Source organism: Entelurus aequoreus, linkage group LG03 (assembly GCF_033978785.1).
Source record: "Entelurus aequoreus isolate RoL-2023_Sb linkage group LG03, RoL_Eaeq_v1.1, whole genome shotgun sequence".
NCBI lineage: Eukaryota > Metazoa > Chordata > Actinopteri > Syngnathiformes > Syngnathidae > Entelurus > Entelurus aequoreus.
In genome coordinates, this window is record NC_084733.1 from 23,395,469 (window position 1) to 23,413,394 (window position 17,926).

Genomic DNA, 17,926 nt, shown 5'->3' on the forward strand with positions numbered 1-17,926 from the left:
ATTAACAATAAATCTTTCAATCATTCAATCAAACTTTCACATCTTTGACATGGCGAACAGCATTCGTGCAGAGTACAAATAATACAACGGTGCAAAGTAATACAAAGTGCTCGACTGTACGTTATCAAAATAACCAGCCTACCGGTATATGAAAAGTCAGTCTTTAATCATTGTGTCATCGTCTTCCTCCTGTGTACCTAAACCACCGAAATCCTCTTCGTCGGTGTCGGAGAAGAACAGGCCGTAAATAAGCCGCACCGTTGTATAAGCCGCAGGCACCAGAACGAGGGGAAAAAGTAGCGGCTTATTGTCCGGAAATTTCGGTATATACTTAGTGTATAAAAAAGGTTTTTTTATGTTTTTTAGAGCACTTTATTGGCAGAATAGAGGGATTCCCATTGCGTAGCGTTTACTTACGAGTTCCAGTGCACTAAAAAATGTGTGCTTGTCTTACATAGAAACAGTGAATGATAGGCAAAATAAATTAAAAGTGCAGTTTCACACAAACTTTGTGCGTGCGTGCGTGCGTGCGTGCGTGCGTGCGTGTGTGCGTGCGTGTGTGTGTGTGTGTGTGTGTGTGTGTGTGTGTGTGTGTGTGTGTGTGTGTGTGTGTGTGTGTGTGTGTTTATATATGTGCATGTATGTATAATTTGTTTATTTTTTACTCTTCTAGGCGCGAGGAGTTCATGCACTGGGTAGAGATGCTTCCCGACACTCAGACGCCGTCTTGGCTGGGGTTGCCTAGCAATGCAGAGAAGGTCTTGCTCACCACTCAGGGTACGCTGCCAGCAGTCCTCTTTAAACACTGCGATCGCACTTCCATCATATCCATCTTCTTCCTCATCAGACCTGTTTTCATGGAACAAATGATTAACCACATCTCCTTTTTATCCTAGCTCTTTCTCACGTTCACCTTGACCCCATTTTTAGATGCAGAGATGTTAGCCCTGTGGTGATTCCTCACATCTTTCCATTGGTCATTAAGCAGCTGTATAGGTTTCTTGTTGTGCAGTTTGAGTTTCCTTTTGTAGCTGTCATATTTACAGTAGAAGATAAAAGGAGTGTGTATCCTCACCCTCCAGCAGCTGTATTTCACAGCCAACATGTCGCTTTGCTAAGACACCATTCCCACCCTCTGACACATCCCCACCATGCATGCCATGCCATCAGTCACTTTATTAGGAACACTTGAATTTAACCCACTTTAAACATCCACATCCTTCCCTAATGTACAGTACAGGCCACACGTTTGGACACACCTTCTCATTCACAACACAACTGATGGTCCCAACCCCATTGATAAAGCAAGATATTCCACTAATCAACCCTGATAAGGCACACCTGTGAAGTGAAAACCATTTCAGGGGACTACCTCTTGAAGCTCATCGAGCGAATGCCAAGAGTGTGCAACGCAGTAATCAGAGCAAAGGGTGGCTATTTTGAAGAAACTAGAATATAAAACATGTTTTCAGTTGTTTCACCTTTTTTTGTTAAGTACATAACTCATAATTTTGATGCCTTCAGTGACAATCTATAAGGTAAATAGTCATGAAAATCAAGAAAACACATTGAATGAGGTGTGTCCAAACTTTTGTACTGTACATGATAGCAGTAAGGCTGTCCCGATCCTAAACCCCATATTTAAATGTTTTCACTGATAGGCGGATGAGCTGCCGTGTCCGAGTATTTAAATGGCTAAAGATTGCACTTTCGGGAAAGATTCCTTCAAAGAGGAACACTCAGGGAACTACAATTACATCCTTAGATAGCCATACTCAATTGCTATGAATTTTACATAATGATGCAGCTCTTGATGCCATTTGTTAACATCACAACACTAGTTCACGTGTATCCGATGATTAAAGTAATAAAGCGGCTGATGAGTGAATACCCTTTTCAACACTCCCTCCCCTCCCCTCCCCTATATCACGAGTCTGTCCCTCCTCCTGTAAAACCCAACGAATGCACATCATTTCCTCATGTAAAAGTCAAAGGTGAAGAGCTTACTATTGCTTTTCATCATTTTTTCCAGAATAATTAATGCTTGAAGTAATATACTGTATATTACAATATATGTCAAGTGTAATTGAAAAGTAAAACAAAAGGTATGAACTTCGGCAGACTGCAAAGAAGGTGTGTAGCTGCCTGGTCCATAAAACATGGGTGCATACAACATTGCAAAGTGACCACATATCGGTCTATTTTTGTAGTCAAGTTTTTCTTGAAATGGGGAAAAAGCCTTGTATTGAGAGAGATATTTAGTTTCATGATTCATTCGGTTAATGATTTGGGCATGGCGGTGTTACAAGAAGATAATATGTACTTGGAACATACATGTTTGTTTGTTTGATGGATGTATTGCCTGAAGCCTTGTCTGTCTCACTTTTTGTGTTCTGAAGCAACCCGAGCTGAGCCGTCATCAAGATGAGTTTTGTGTTCCACTTATTAATTTCTCCTTCCCGCTCACTCCCCGTTCCTTCCTTCCTCCCTCCCTGGCTGGGTTGCGCAGGCACTGACATGATGGGTAAGATGCTGAAAATGCAGATGCTGGAGGATGAGGATGACCTTGCCTACGAGACCGAGAAAAAGGAGCGTGCATCGTCCACATCCGACGCCCAACCTGCTTGGATGAGGACGCTGCACGGCACCGCCTGCAACTGGCTGCAGCTGATGCCCCAAACTGTCAATCCACTCAAGCGCACAGTGGAGAACATCAAGGTAAGATGGTGGACTCTGCTCCACATTTAATGTCACTCAACTTGCAACTAGGGACCTCGTTTTACGAACACCTCTATTTGCTAACTTTTCAGTTTGCAAACCTATACATCGCACCAAATATGCCAGCGTTCGAACACTTTATTTGTTCAGTTTGTTTCCCGTATGGCAGCCATTTTGTGCTTGCTCATTTTGTAGACAATGTTCTTTTGTGATGAGACTGTTCGTAAATTGAGGTTCCACTGTACTCCTCAAGCTTTTAATTGTCAAATGTTTTCCTCGCCAGGACCCACTGTTCCGCTTTTTTGAGCGTGAGGTTAAGATGGGCGGCAAGATGCTTCAGGAGGTCCGCCAGGATCTGTCAGATGTGGTGCAAGTGTGCCAGGGCAAGAAGAAGCAGACCAACGATCTGCGCACTCTTATCAGCGACCTGGTTAAAGGTACACCGTTACACAGTACACAATAATGGCCCCTTAATACGTCTATGAGCTATCGGAAAACCTTTTAAGGTTGTTTTCCCCCCAAAAAAGTAAAAAGACAACACTCATTGTTAAAGTTCAAAAGCATGGATATTCGTTTAAGTTAAGTAAAAAAAAAAAAAAAGTAGATCCTTGCCTATTTGGGGTTTGGCATTCGCTCCACCGCATATTGGAGGATTTTTTTTTTCATAATAAAACTTCCAACTCTGCCTTTTGATTTTCTTTTGGTGAAAAGTTTATTTTGAAAACTTTTGTTTTGATAAACCGCTGCTACAGGAATTTTGCAATAAAAGTACACTTTCACTTGCAATTCCTTTATTTTAAAAATGCACTTTTAAGACTATTTAAAAAATGTTTAAACTGTCAAGTGTATTGGTAAGGGGAAAAACAAACTGCATTTGTATTGTATAAAAGATGTGAGACAATTTCAATGTTGAATTGTGATTAATTGAATTAGAACCCAATGAATTGAATCGATGTAGAAAATTGGCCGCAATACCTTGCTTGAATGGCGTGTGCTGCACAATTTAGGATGGGTACCGAAATTAGTACTTTTTTTGGCAACGACCGAATCCTGCCTGTCCTATCGGGCAATGTTTCACGTAAAATCGAACAATGCCATTTTTCGGTACCTGCGTTGCATTAGATGTCTCAGCCTCTTGACACTTTGCGATCACTCCAGCAGCACTGATAGTGGACTCACCCAAACAATACCAACATGAAAATTGACTTAAATGCTCCAACACCTTACCAAAAATGTGCTAGCTTGATGTTAACATACATAGGCTTTGCTATTGACATCTACACTAGTGTATGAATGAGCAGGACTTGTTAGCCTTCAAAAGTTACTAGTAAAAGAAAATCCATCCATCCATCCATTTTCTACCGCTTGAAAGGAAAACAAATACATTTTTAGCTGTACTTCCTGCTGATACTTCTTGCAGCTTTATAAATAGCATTGGTAGGCACAGTACATTTCATTATCTTTATTTATTATTATCTATGCATTTCACCAATTAAGTTTTATAAGTGTGAGTATTAAATAGCTATTCTCAGGGGCATTTTATGGGTGCGTTCATATTTGCGGGGTTTTACTGTGCAGCCGATACTCATTTGTTTGTATTTGACTGTGTTCCAGGCATCCTCCCACGCAGCTGGTGTCGCTACACGGTTCCCGTTTCCATGACCGTTATCCAATGGGTGGCTGACTTCAGTGAGCGCATCAAACAGCTGCAGCAAATCTCCCAGGGAGCTGCCAGCGGGGGCGCTAAAGAGCTCAAGGTAAAAAATTTGTATAATACATATTATACAGCACGTTTCTTGTACTTTGAATGTGATAACATGGTACCATCAGTACTAGGGGAGAGAATCTTACTACAACTCACGATTCCATTCTGATTTTTTGAGTGATGGTTTGATATGAGAGTTGATTCTTAATTGAATCAATTCTTGCACTATATTATTGGTATAAAAATTATCAACCTTTTCAAAACAGGTTACAGGTTACAAAACTGCCCTTGGATGCTGACGTGTGACTTGGGATGGGCAACGAAACCCAATTCTATAATAATAGCAACGGTGCTGATTTACACGGTAATAACTGGACCGGAAAAAGAAGCTATCTGTGCTTAGGGCATGGGTTTCACTATGTAAAGCACTTTGAGTCACTAGAGAAAGCGCTATATAAATATAATTCACCTCACCCCACCACCTCACATTAGGTCGGTGCTAAACAAATGCAGACTCATCCACCTGCAGCAAGTGCCTGGCAGTGACATTGTGTAAGTATCGTCTTGTAAGTAATGTAGCGTCCTGACAGAAGCACACAGTCTGACGCTCTTTTTAAACTTTATTGCCAACTTTAACACGCCAGCTGCAGCCCTCATAACACCGTTGGCACTGCAGCATTAGCCTAGCCAGTAACCACAACAACACAGCACTTCCTCATTATGCACCAATGACTGTTACCGCAAGCAAGGTTGTATTTAGGAACACACGGAATTTTGAGCATGAAACATTACAACTCAAGTTTTTTTTTTTGCACATTTGTTCTGTATATTGCTGCAATAATTATGACCATTTGTTATTTTTTTATGTATTATTTACGGCGTGGCGAAGTTGGTAGAGTGGCCGTGCCAGCAATCGGAAGGTTGCTGGTTACTGGGGTTCAATCCCCACCTTCTACCATCCTAGTCACGTCCGTTGTGTCCTTGGGCAAGACACTTCACCCTTGCTCCTGATGGCTGCTGGTTAGCGCCTTGCATGGCAGCTCCCACCATCAGTGTGTGAATGTGTGTGTGAATGGGTGAATGTGGAAATACTGTCAAAGCGCTTTGAGTACCTTGAAGGTAGAAAAGCGCTATACAAGTATAACCCATTTATCATTTATTTATTATTTAAATCACAGAAATATTTGAATTACTTGTCTGTTCAACCTTAATGTCACAAAATTATGTAAAAATAAAAAGGTATTGTTATTTTTGTTTGTTTTTTGCAAATATTTGTATTTCCTTTTCCAAAATTTTAAGTTTACAATTTAACAGACACTAGTATCAATTAAATTGTAAACGATACCCGCCCCTACATATAACTTATACGCACAACCAGTGTTCATTTTGACAGCAGTTTTTATTTAGTTTGTCTTTTGATGAACATATTTTAGTTTAGTCACATTGGTTGGTTGAAGTTTATTTCGAACATATAAACAGTATCAACATGATACATCACATATTTTTCATTTTTCTTTACAACATGACCGAAAAGCAGTAGGAAGAAGCAAAGCTTATTTAACTCTACCCCTTTTCCACATCATAGAAATTACTAATGCATCTGTTTGTCTTGTTCTCAGTTTGTAACACAATTTACATCAAGGATTTCTATATTTGATTTGACTAAATCCACCAACATTTTAGTCGACCGACATTACAGTACATTTCTTCGACTAAAATACAAAGTGATACATTATTAAAGTTGTATACATAAACTGTTGGCAATTTGGAGTGCGTAACTTAGAGAAATTATATTTTAACCAACATTCAATAACTTTGTAAATATTTTCTGTTCCATCATAAAATGTAATAGATAGATAGATACCGTATTTTTCGGAGTATAAGTCGCTCCGTAGTATAAGTCGCACCGGCCGAAAATGCATAATAAAGAAGGAAAAAAACATATATAAATCGCACTGGAGTATAAGTCGCATTTTTTGTGGAAATGTATTTGATAAAACCCAGCGCCAAGATTAGACATTTGAAAGGCAATTTAAAATAAAGAATAGTGAACAACAGGCTGAATAAGTGTACGTTATATGATGCATAAATAACCAACTGAGAACGTGCCTGGTATGTTAACGTAACATATTATGGTAAGAGTCATTCAAATAACTATAACATATAGAACATGCTATACGTTTACCAAACAATCTGTCACTCCTAATCGCTAAATCCCATGAAATCTTATACGTCTAGTCTCTTACGTGAATGAGTTAAATAATATTTGATATTTTACGGTAATGTGTTAATAATTTCACACATAAGTCGCTCCTGAGTATAAGTCGCACCCCCGGCCAAACTATGAAAAAAAACTGAGACTTATAGTCCGAAAAATACGGTAGTCATTTTATTTCAGACCCAGGGGGATCCATATCACTGTCTTTAATAGTATCAGTAATTCAGTACAGTATGAGTTATTTAGAAACATAAGCTTCTGCCTGCTCGTTGTTGCATAGATGTCCAGACAATTAGTCTGCAGATGGCACGCAAAGTTGGTTGTATTTTTACCGGAGAAAATGGAGCTACTGGGTTTACAACGTACAGTATCTTGTTGTTAACTGTGGCAAAGATAAGTGTGTCCATATGTCTTCTCTTCTCTTTCTTGTAGGTGTAAAAGACATATTGTATTGAGGTGTACATACAGTCTTGTTTTCCCAATGAAAAATCCAAACACCTTGCCTTAAAAAGACAGTGGTTCTAATTAGATCCCCGCTGTGATTTACACCCCGCCCGCTCCCACGTGCAGCAGACTAACTTGTCCCACCCGCCTAAAGATGAAATTATATATGATTGGATTTCATCTCAAAGTTTTCGTCTCGTTTTTATTTATTGACTCATGGGTCAATTAATTTTGTAATTTTTTTTTGGGTCAACATTTATTTGTTTTGATTGGTTATTGTCCCATTTTAGTCAGGGGTAAAAAAAAAAAAGGGCGTGGACGATAACGAAGACAAACATTTTTAGCCGACAAAAGTAACTGCGCACAGCAGGTAAGCACGACGATGACCTAAAAATAAAAATGTTTTAACATTGATATAAAAAAGAAATTACCGTATTTTTCGGATTATAAATCACAGTTTTTTTCATAGTTTGGCCACGGGTGAGTTTTATGTGTGAAATTATTAACACATTATCGTAAAATGTCAAATAATATTATTTATCTCATTCACGTAAGAGACCAGGGGCCGTACTTATCAAGCTTCTTAGAGTGCCATTTTACACTTGAGTCCTGAAAATTTGCGAAATGTAGTCCTACTCTCAAACTTAAGAATAAAAGCTTTTTATCAACGTTCTTAAGTCTAAGAATCACTCCTACTCTCCACGATATTTAAGAGACCTTCAGAGGTGTCTTAAGTGGTTAGGAGTTGCCAGCAGGGGATGGCACTGAGGCGAGAGACGTGCGCGAACGTTCATCTTTGTTTGATGACGAGCAGCTGATCAAACGGTATCGTTTAGACAGAGCAGGTATTATTTTTGTCAGATTTAATAATTTTCGATTCCTTGTTGATTTCTGTATGTGGCTGCAGTGGACTAGTATATATAGAGCCACCCACACCAGTTTCAAATTAGTTGCCTAATTAATGAATTGGAAAGAAAATGTTATGAGAGTAGCGTATGTGTGTGGCACACGCATACGCTAGGTTACAGCATGTGAGGTGAGTGACGTCAGCGAGTGTGTGGGCGAGAGAAGAGAGGGAGCGGTATTGTGAGTGCGAGCCGGGACTAGTTTGTTTTGTGTTGGATTGGCTGTGTGCAAGCAATCAATAAAGCAAGATTTGCAACTAATCGCCGGACTCATCATTCACTCTAAAGTCGTCCGCTGTGGAGACCCACTGCCGGGTAAAGTGAAGGGTGTTGCCCCGAGCATACATCCTGGAGAAGTGTCTCCCCTGCCTCTTTGTTACGGTCTGGGAGCAGGAAGCAGGAAAGGTGCAACAAAAAGGAAACATTTATTTTTGATTCATTGCCAATATTGTTTGTTTGTTTTGTATTATTTTGTAGTTTATTGTCAAAATATACACTCCAATTGTCCACTTAAATATTTCCAAGATGTTTCTTTATTCTTAGACAAGGGATTCCCTTCCGTGATTGGTCATTTCTATGGACACAGAAATGACGTCACCTAAAATTCCGTTTACGGCACATAGTAATGTCGTAATTAAGCTCTGAGTGTGACACTTAAGATTCAGTCCTACACTTCGCTGAAAGTGTGAGTAAGACGCTTGATAACTAACTTTTAAGTGCAGCTTTCAGCGAATAATTTATTTACTCTTAAGTCAACTCTTAGCAGACTTCTTAGGAGTAATTCTAAGAAGCTTGATAAGTACGGCCCCAGGCGTATATCAGCAATCGTCACACACACACACACGTCAACCAATAACAATTTGGTGGGGGCGGGTCACGGCAGAAGTGCATTGTGAAAAAAAAGATGTTACCTGCTACTACTTCCGTACCTATGAAAATTGATAATTTCAACATTGGCGGTAACTTATAAAAACTGAGAATGGCTGAACAAAAATGGCACCGAAAAGGAAATCATATACTGCAGATTACAAGCTGGAAGTAGTGAAATATGCAGCTGTTATTCACTAGTTTTTATTTAATTTAAATTGCCTTTCAAATGTCTATTCTTGGTGTTGGATTTTATCAAATAAATTTCCCCAAAAAATGCGACTTATACTCTAGTGCGACTTATATTTGTTTTTTTCCTTCTTTATTATACATTTTTGGCCGGTGCGATTTATACTCCGGAGCGATTTATAATCCGAAAAATACGGCAGTAATTGCTTTAGAATCGGATAAATATGAATTAATTTTTTTAGGACCCCTAACCAGTACACATGAATTTTTAGAAATTGATTGTTTTATTAAAAATTGCATTTTTCTTTTTTTGAATATTAAGAATTCATGTATAATCGGAATAAATAAGAATTGTGATGTGATTATTATTTTGATTTTTTTTGCACCCCTACTTTTGGAGGGGGCGCTTGTCTAAAAATCTTGTTGCATGAGGAGATACTATTCCACTATACAGTACATTACTAAATGGGGTATGGTCGGTTTTCATTCATATAGCAAATCTTACATGGCAAAAATTCTCAACAGAATCACACCAACCTGCACTTTCCCTTGTATTTGTAGCTTTTGTGTAAATATTTGCTTAAAACTCTCAATCAATATATAACATAGAAAATAGGTTACCTTAGGCCAGGGGTCGGCAACCCGCGGCTCCGGAGCCGCATGCAGCTCCTTGACCACTCTGATGCGGCTCAGCTACATACATGCCGACCCCCCCGATTTTCCCAGGAGATTTATGGATCTCAGTGTCCCTCATAGATTACTCCCAGGGAAAAAATAATCCTATTTACACTCTAATTACTAAATAAAGGGCGTGCCCTAATTGCACTGCAGTAATTGTCCTCTATAGCATTTACATACAACGTGCCAGTCCAGCCACATGTTGCATGTTATTACTTGCACACACAGGAGACAGCAAAGCATACTTAGTCATCAGCCACACAGCTTACACTGACGGTAGCCGTATCAAACAACTTTAACATTGTTACGTTACAAATATGCGCCACACTGTGAACCCACACCAAAAAAGAATGAAAAACACATTTCTGGAGAACATCCCACCGTAACACAACATAAACACAACACAACCATTACCCAGAATCCCATGCAGCCCTAACTCTTCCGGTCTACATTATACACCCCCGCTACCACCAAATCCCCCCACACATCAACCCCCCCCCCCCCTCTCCGTGCGTTGGTTGAGCGGAAGAGTTAGGGCTGCATGGAATTCTGGGTATTGGTACCGTCAGTGTAAGATGTGTGGCTGCTGAGTTAGTACGCCTTGCTGTGACTTACGTGAGCAAGCTGAAATTGCATTCTACGTGTGGTCGAGCAGGTACACTGTTAGAGCAGACTGTAGAGGGCGCCAAATGCAGTGTCATCACGCTCTGATATTCGGGAGTATTCCCGGGAAAATTGAGAGGGTTGGCAAGTATGACGCTATCAAGCGCCATTCATTCAAAACTCGCGGGCTGCACTAACATCAAATTTCCACATTAAAGTGCGTGCCGGTGCGTGTGTCGGAGACCCCTAATTAACATAGCACAAAGCGTTTAAGCTTTGTATGCGGTGTTTTTCATTTTAAATTTAAATTTTTTTTTTGTGGCTCCCATTACTTTCTTTAATGTGTGAAACTTGCCAAAATGGCTCTTTGAGTGGTAAAGGTTGCCGACCCCTGCCTTAGGCTCTGTGTGTCACTTTGAACACCACTAATCAATAGCAAACATGGAAATTCTTTCCCTAGAGCATCCACGTTTGTCTGGGCAGCCTGTTTGTGCCCGAGGCGTACATCACGGCCACCCGCCAATATGTCGCCCAAGCTAACAGCTGGTCGCTGGAGGAGTTGTGTCTGGAGGTCAACGTCACCACCGCCCAGGGAGCCACGCTGGACGCGTGCAGCTTCGGCATCAAAGGTCTTCTTTTCTACTGAACGTCTGCAATGAGTGTTTTGGAGGATTGCTTGTTAACGCCGACTGTGTACATTTGTAGGACTCAAACTGCAGGGAGCAACATGTGCCAACAACAAGCTGTCATTGTCCACATCCATCTCCACTGAGCTGCCTCTCACTCAGCTGCGCTGGATCAAGCAAAGCAGTGCTGAGAAGAGACACATGGTAGGATCGCAATACATCCATCTTTTATTTTGTTTCTATGCACTCATTGTTCTTTTCTTTTCTGCAGGTTACTCTGCCCGTTTACCTGAACTTCACCAGATCCGTCCTCATCTTCACCGTCGACTTCGATATCGCTACCAACGAAGATCCGCACAGCTTTTATGAGCGTGGAGTGGCGATCCTGTGCACAGAGTAGAAAAACACCTGAGTCATAGTCATAGTTAACCAACCTATTAATCATTCGTAAGCGCTGCATATTAATCGCCTGTTTTAAGCCTAGTCAATTATAATACTTTGTGGAGCAGTAGTGAACTCATTTTATGCATATTGGAAAGTGTTCTGAGAAGATATTGGAAAGTGTTCTGAGAAGGTGGAGGGGGAAGTTGTCAAATGGTAAATGTCAGGAATCGTGTTTGGAAAGAGGAAGTTGACAGGAAAACCTGTTTTTACGAAAGAATGCGGATGTTTTTTGATTGAATAAAGCTCACAGAAATGAAATCGGCCATTATTTGGACTTGTGGATTCATTTCAATGTTTTCCATTGTAAAGTACATCTCTATGGTGCGAAATTACCGTATTGCCTTATATAATGACAGTGATCCTTTCACTCAACTGCAGAAAGTGCAAAGTATATATTTGACATAATGTACAAATACATTTATTTTTTTGTCCTGTCCAGCTACTCAGGCAACTCATATTGTTAATATAGATGCCCATATTGTACAAATACATTCAAATACTGTGGCACAGGTCCATTGCTGCAAAATTTTAATGTTTGTCAAAAAGCAAAAGTTACATTCTATAGATTCACAACGCCCAGTGAAATAGTTTAATGTATCTTAATTTTGATTATAGCCTGCAGCGAATGAAAAAATTCAGTAGCTCAAAATATGAAAAATTGTCAAAAAGCAGGATTAAGTAACTTTTCAACCTTCATAAAATATTTTTATAACCTTTGGGATGATACATGGACTTTTTGAATGCCACCTCTGTCATGGCCTGAGGAGGTCTGTATCGCTCTCACTGGCATAAGCAACTTTGAGGAGGGTGGCAGGACCTCTGTGCTGACTTGCTGTACGACATGCGTCACTCCCCCTTACCCATTTGTTAAAAAGACAAGTCCATACGAATGCCAGAAAACTAAAAGAAGATGAACGTCTACATGCAATTACTATCATGGCCGAAGCTCTAAAACAACCAAAGAAACAAAGTTTTGTCTGAGGAAACAAAAAAAAAAGAAAAAGGGACAGTCTGGATCAAGCGTGAGCTCAAAGATGAGGGATTTTCGGTTGATGCTGCCTTTGCTCGTTTTCCTGCTAAACTAGTAAGTACTTTTTGATGCTCAAATTAAAATGGTAATGCTAAGGTTAGCTAATGGAAATATGCGTGGTAGCAATAAAATAGCCACCAGTTTTATAGTTCGCAGTTCCACACTTAATTCCTTCGAAATAATTCTCCCGCCGGTCTTTCCTTGCTTTGGACCTGCATCCGCCCCGATGCATCCTTGGTACCAGCGCAATCCAAGATCATTTCTTGATAGTGTCTGCTATTTAACATCAGCGTAGCCATTAGAGATGTAATATTTTAGCCAATGTTACAGCAGACATATCAGTTTGATGCTATATGCGCTAGTCCTCATGGGAAATGTGGTCTTCCTCTGGCAAAACACTACCGCTTTGGTCCGCTGGCGCCGCCAAAATCAAGCAGAATTGAAAGTTCTTAAGTGGGGCTTTAAGAGTGTTGTTCTGCACTCCATCTGCAAATGAACTACATAAACTTCCTTAACCTTTGACTGGTCTGTCTCAACTCCTGAAAATCAACTTTTGCAACATATTAAAAACGTTTTAGCTGCACCTGTACATTTGACCTTTTTAAATGAAATAATGCAAGTTTAAACAATACAGAATACTGTATGTATTTAAAGTAGTCAAATGCTAGGTTTTTTTTTTTTTGGTAGTATTTTCTTTTAACTGACAATTTAAACTTTAGCCTCGCAGGTGCCACTTTTTCTGTGCAGGGTTATCTTGTAATACTGCCAGTCAAGTCATTGCAGCTACCTGAATACGTTTATTTGAGATGCGGTGTTTATCCAAGTCAGGGGTCGGCAACCTAAAACGTTGAAAGAACCATATTGGACCAAAAATACAAAAAAAAAATCTGTCTGGAGCTGCAAAAAATGAAAAGCCTTATGAGTCTTATAATGCAGGCAACACATGATGTAAGTGGCTATATTAGCTATGTTAGCCTCCTATCAAAATGTGTCGCAGGCTGAAGCAAATCTTCGTTGACAGAAATGTTGAAATGTAATATTTATTCTACACATTTTTACAACATTGGAACCCATTAGTAAATCAGAGGCTACTCAGAAAGTGACATAACTGGAAATTACTGGCTTTTAATGGCCAAAGGTATAGATGTGTGTGTCCAAGTTAAAGGAAACGGCAGGCTGTCTTATTTTAATAGATTTATTACAATCTTTGGCAACCTAGGTAATGTTTGCTGTGGTCCGGAACAACATGGCACACAAACTATCTGAAATGCAGCCAATATTACATACAGATAATGCATCATGAGACATGCAAAACTAAATTATATCCAAAGAGGATAAAAGTAAAGGATATTAAATGAGATATACCTACAAATGAGGCATATTGATGCAATATGTACATACAGCTAGCCTAAAAAGCATGTTAGCATTGATTAGCTTGCAGTCTTGCACTGACCAAATATGCTTGATTAGCACTACGCACAAGTCAATAACATCAACAAAGCGCACTTTTGTGCATTCACGCACAGTATAAAACTTTTGGTGGACAAAATGAGACAACGAAAAAGATTTTACATGTAAACAAACTGTTGCATCACAGTCCACACTATGGCGAGTTCAAGAACCGCCGAAATTAGTTGGACAAAACGATGTTCACCAAATACTGTCATCAGTGAAGCATACACACAAACATATTAACAGTGGGCTTTCTAACAATTGGGAAGGTTTGTGTCATGTTGGTCCTCAAACAAAAAACATACTAAAACAAAAAAATAATTTCCCCCCCATCTTTTTCCATTTTCAATCCTTATTAAAAATGTTCCAGGGTGGCACTAACAAGCCGCATGTGGCTCGAGAGCCGCAGGTTGCTGACCCCTGATCTAAGCGGACCCACTTGGTGAGTAATTGAGGCCACTAACAACATATTAATTAGGGCTGTCAAAATTAACGAGTCAACTCATTATCGCATTAATTATGTATACACTTTGATTAATTATGCATATCATTTTGACCGTAAAAAACTATTTTACCTGTACCAGATACATCGGTACAAAGATGAGTGACGAGACAAATTTCACTCCAAAATACAGCCTGGAAGAACTTTAGATAAAACTCTTACCAAGTTTCGGACTAGTAAATGACATGCATTTAAACCATTTAAAAAAGTTTCTGGATGACATTCTGATAAGCACAATGCATTTGTGTACAAATATGGGGGTCTTTTCGTAAGCAAATATGAATTATGCAAACGAGTAATCACCTGTGATTTATCTCATTTAAAAAATGTATTATTTACAGCAGTGTTTTTCAACCCAGTTCAAAAAATGTAGTATTGTTGCCGTCTCAGAGACTTGGCTCGATGAGAACAAGTGTTGTGATATGAGATTGGATGGTTATGAATTATTCACCACAAACAGAGTTGGAAAAAGGGGAGGAGGAGTAGCACTTTTTGTAAATCATGTTTTAAAATGTTGGAAAATTGACAGCAAATCAACTGCTATAGCTGGAATTTTTGAATGTATTACTGTAGAAATTGAAGTAGAAAAATCCAAAAAAATAAATGTTAGTTGTGTTTATAGAACACCTGGATCATGTCTAGACACATTTAATAAAAAATTGGACTATTTGTTTAATAAGTCAAACAAGCTCCATATTGTGTGCGGTGATTTTAATATTAATCTTCTGAATCCCGTGGACAGTACCAAAACAACCGATTTTATAACATGATTGTACAGTAATCATTTTTTTCCCCTTATCATAAAACCTACCAGAATAACAGTAGACTTTGCCACACTGATAGATAACATTTTCACCAATCAACCTGAGAATCAAATAACAGCAGGACTACTACTCAATGACATAAGTGATCATCTACCTGTATTCAGTATTTTCCACAATTTCTTTGATCAGAGAGGGACCAAAAAAGCAGTTCAATATAGATTTGTTAGACATCAAACGCCAGAAACTATGGCAGCATTCAAGTCTGAGTTATGTGCTCAAGACTGGGGGGAGGTTTACACCTCCACAGACCCAGATGAGGCATACGAACATTTTCTCAACATTTTCATAACATTGTATGATAAGCACTGTCCAATGAAAAAACATTACATTAAGGACAGCACTGTTAAGGACAAACCATGGATCACAAAGGGACTATTGAAGTCCTGCAAAAAGAAAAATGATCTTTACAGAAGACATTTAAAGCACAGAACCAAAGAAACTGAACACAAATATAAAACGTATAAAAATAAGTTAACACAAATAATAAAGCACAGCAAAAAAACATATTACTATTAGAACAACATAAAAATAGCATCCAGGGTACGTGGAAAGTTTTGAATGGTATCATTAAAAAAAACATGACAAATAAGGAACATCCAAGCTATTTCATAGAAAATAATCAAATTATAAATGACTCTAAGGAAATTACGGATGCTTTTAACACTTTCTTTGTGAATGTTGGACCTAATTTAGCAAATGAAATTGTACAACCCGAAAACAGTGTCAAATTTAATGAACATACCATTCAAAGCAACTTAGAATCGTTTTTTTATTTCCCCCGTCCATGAAAGTGAAATCACAGAAATGGTAAATTCTCAAGAAAACAAGAAGTCAACAGACTGCTGTGACTTGGACTTTTCTCTGATCAGGGAAATTGTTGATTTTATAGCTGTTCCCTTCACTTATGTATGTAATATTTCTTTTATAAAAGGTGTTTTCCCAAAGAAAATGAAAACGGCAAAAGTTATTCCCATCTTCAAAAGTGGAGATAAGCATCAGTTCACCAACTATAGGCCTATTTCTATACTCTCACAATTTTCAAAAATCCTTGAAAAATTATTTGTGTCAAGATTAGACAGTTTTATTGACAAGCATCACTTGCTAAGTGAACACCAATACGGCTTTCGACCAAACAGGTCCTCTTCCATGGCAGTGATGGAACTAGTTGAGGAGGTAACCACTGCAATTGATAAGAGGGAGTTTGTTGTTGGCGTTTTTATTGACCTGAGCAAGGCCTTTGACACCATCGATCATACATTGCTTTTAAACAAAATGCAGAGGTATGGTTTTAGAGGTCTTGCTCATGATTGGTTGAAAAGTTATCTTGGTGGCAGAGAACAGTACGTGCATATGAATAATGTAGATTCAGATAAAAAGATTATAACACATGGAGTACCCCAAGGTTCTGTATTGGGACCAAAATTGTTTTTATTGTACATTAATGATATCTGTAAAATCTTTAAAAAACTCAACTGTATTCTCTTTGCTGACGATACAAGTCTGTACTGTTCTGGGCAAGACCTTGGCCATCTCTTAGGGACTGTAGAGAGTGAACTCCACATACTAAAGGAATGGTTTGATGCCAATAAACTATCAATCAACCTAAGTAAAACAAAATATATAATTTTTGGAAATAGGAAAAATAACAAACAGTGTCATATAAGAATTGATGATATGGAGATAGAAAGGGTGTATTCAACAAAATTTTTGGGAATCCATATAGATGATAAATTAAATTGGAAACTGCACATAAATATACTTAAGACAAAGATGGCAAAAAATATTGCTATGTTACATAAAATAAAAAAACTCCGTAAATCAAAAGGCTCTTATGTTATATAATTCTTTTGTACTCCCTTATCTTAATTATTGTGTCGAAATCTGGGGTAACAATTACAAAACAAACATTAAATCTATATTCTTACTTCAAAAGAAAGCAATTAGAATTGTAAATTATGCAGATTATCATGACCATACCAATGCTCTGTTTATTCAATTAAAAACATTAAAACTGCACGATCTTGTTGACCTCAACACTGCTATTGTGACGTACAAAGCTCATAACCACATGCTGCCTGGGTGTCTACAGGAGAGGTTTAAACCCAGAGAGAATCCCTATGACCTCAGAGGTTCAGCTGTCTTCCAGAAAGCTAAGATAAGAACAAGCTTAAAAAGTAGATGTGTTTCTGTCAGGGGGGTTCAACTGTGGAACAGCTTGGATACTTCCTTAAAATATTCCAGTTCTATTCACACATTTAAAAAACACTTTAAGACCAATGTCTTGAAAAAATATATCACTCTAGAATCAACACAGTAGTTAATACTATGATCAATGTTAATTCAAATACTAAATGTGGGTTATAAATAATAATGGAAGTACAATTGTTTGTATATAGTATATGAATTGGTACAAAGGTTTAACATGTGTACAAGGATATTTCACATGCCTTTACTGTGTATATAATTGAACTGTGTTTATGTTATGTATAATGTGTATTTATAATATGTTGTACAATGGACATTCAATAATTTTCGGAAGTTTATTTTGTACTTGACATTGTTTATAGGGTTAGGCGCAATAAGTGTTCAACTTCAGCCTAAACCCTTTCGGTCTGCAACATTTTCATTTTCAATTTAAGAATGTACAACTGTTTGTTTATTTTGTTGACGATTGACCGAAGAATAATAAACTTGAAACCCTGAGATATTGTCTGGTGTGCC

General features: G+C 38.4%; 1 protein-coding gene across 2 annotated transcripts in view; it reads left to right on the plus strand.

Annotated features, from left to right (window-relative positions):
• Positions 1–11,660, plus strand: part of dync1h1 (dynein, cytoplasmic 1, heavy chain 1) — a 63,725-nt gene extending 52,065 nt beyond the window's left edge. For both annotated transcript variants that reach the window (XM_062041489.1, XM_062041490.1), the window contains exons 71-77: positions 674–777; positions 2,510–2,718; positions 3,002–3,155; positions 4,333–4,475; positions 10,788–10,956; positions 11,033–11,157; positions 11,225–11,660. In XM_062041489.1, the coding sequence (XP_061897473.1) occupies positions 674–777; positions 2,510–2,718; positions 3,002–3,155; positions 4,333–4,475; positions 10,788–10,956; positions 11,033–11,157; positions 11,225–11,353 (1,033 nt within the window). In that variant the 3' untranslated portion in view covers positions 11,354–11,660. The remainder of the gene's footprint in view (positions 1–673; positions 778–2,509; positions 2,719–3,001; positions 3,156–4,332; positions 4,476–10,787; positions 10,957–11,032; positions 11,158–11,224) is intronic.
• The last annotated feature ends 6,266 nt before the right edge of the window (positions 11,661–17,926 follow it).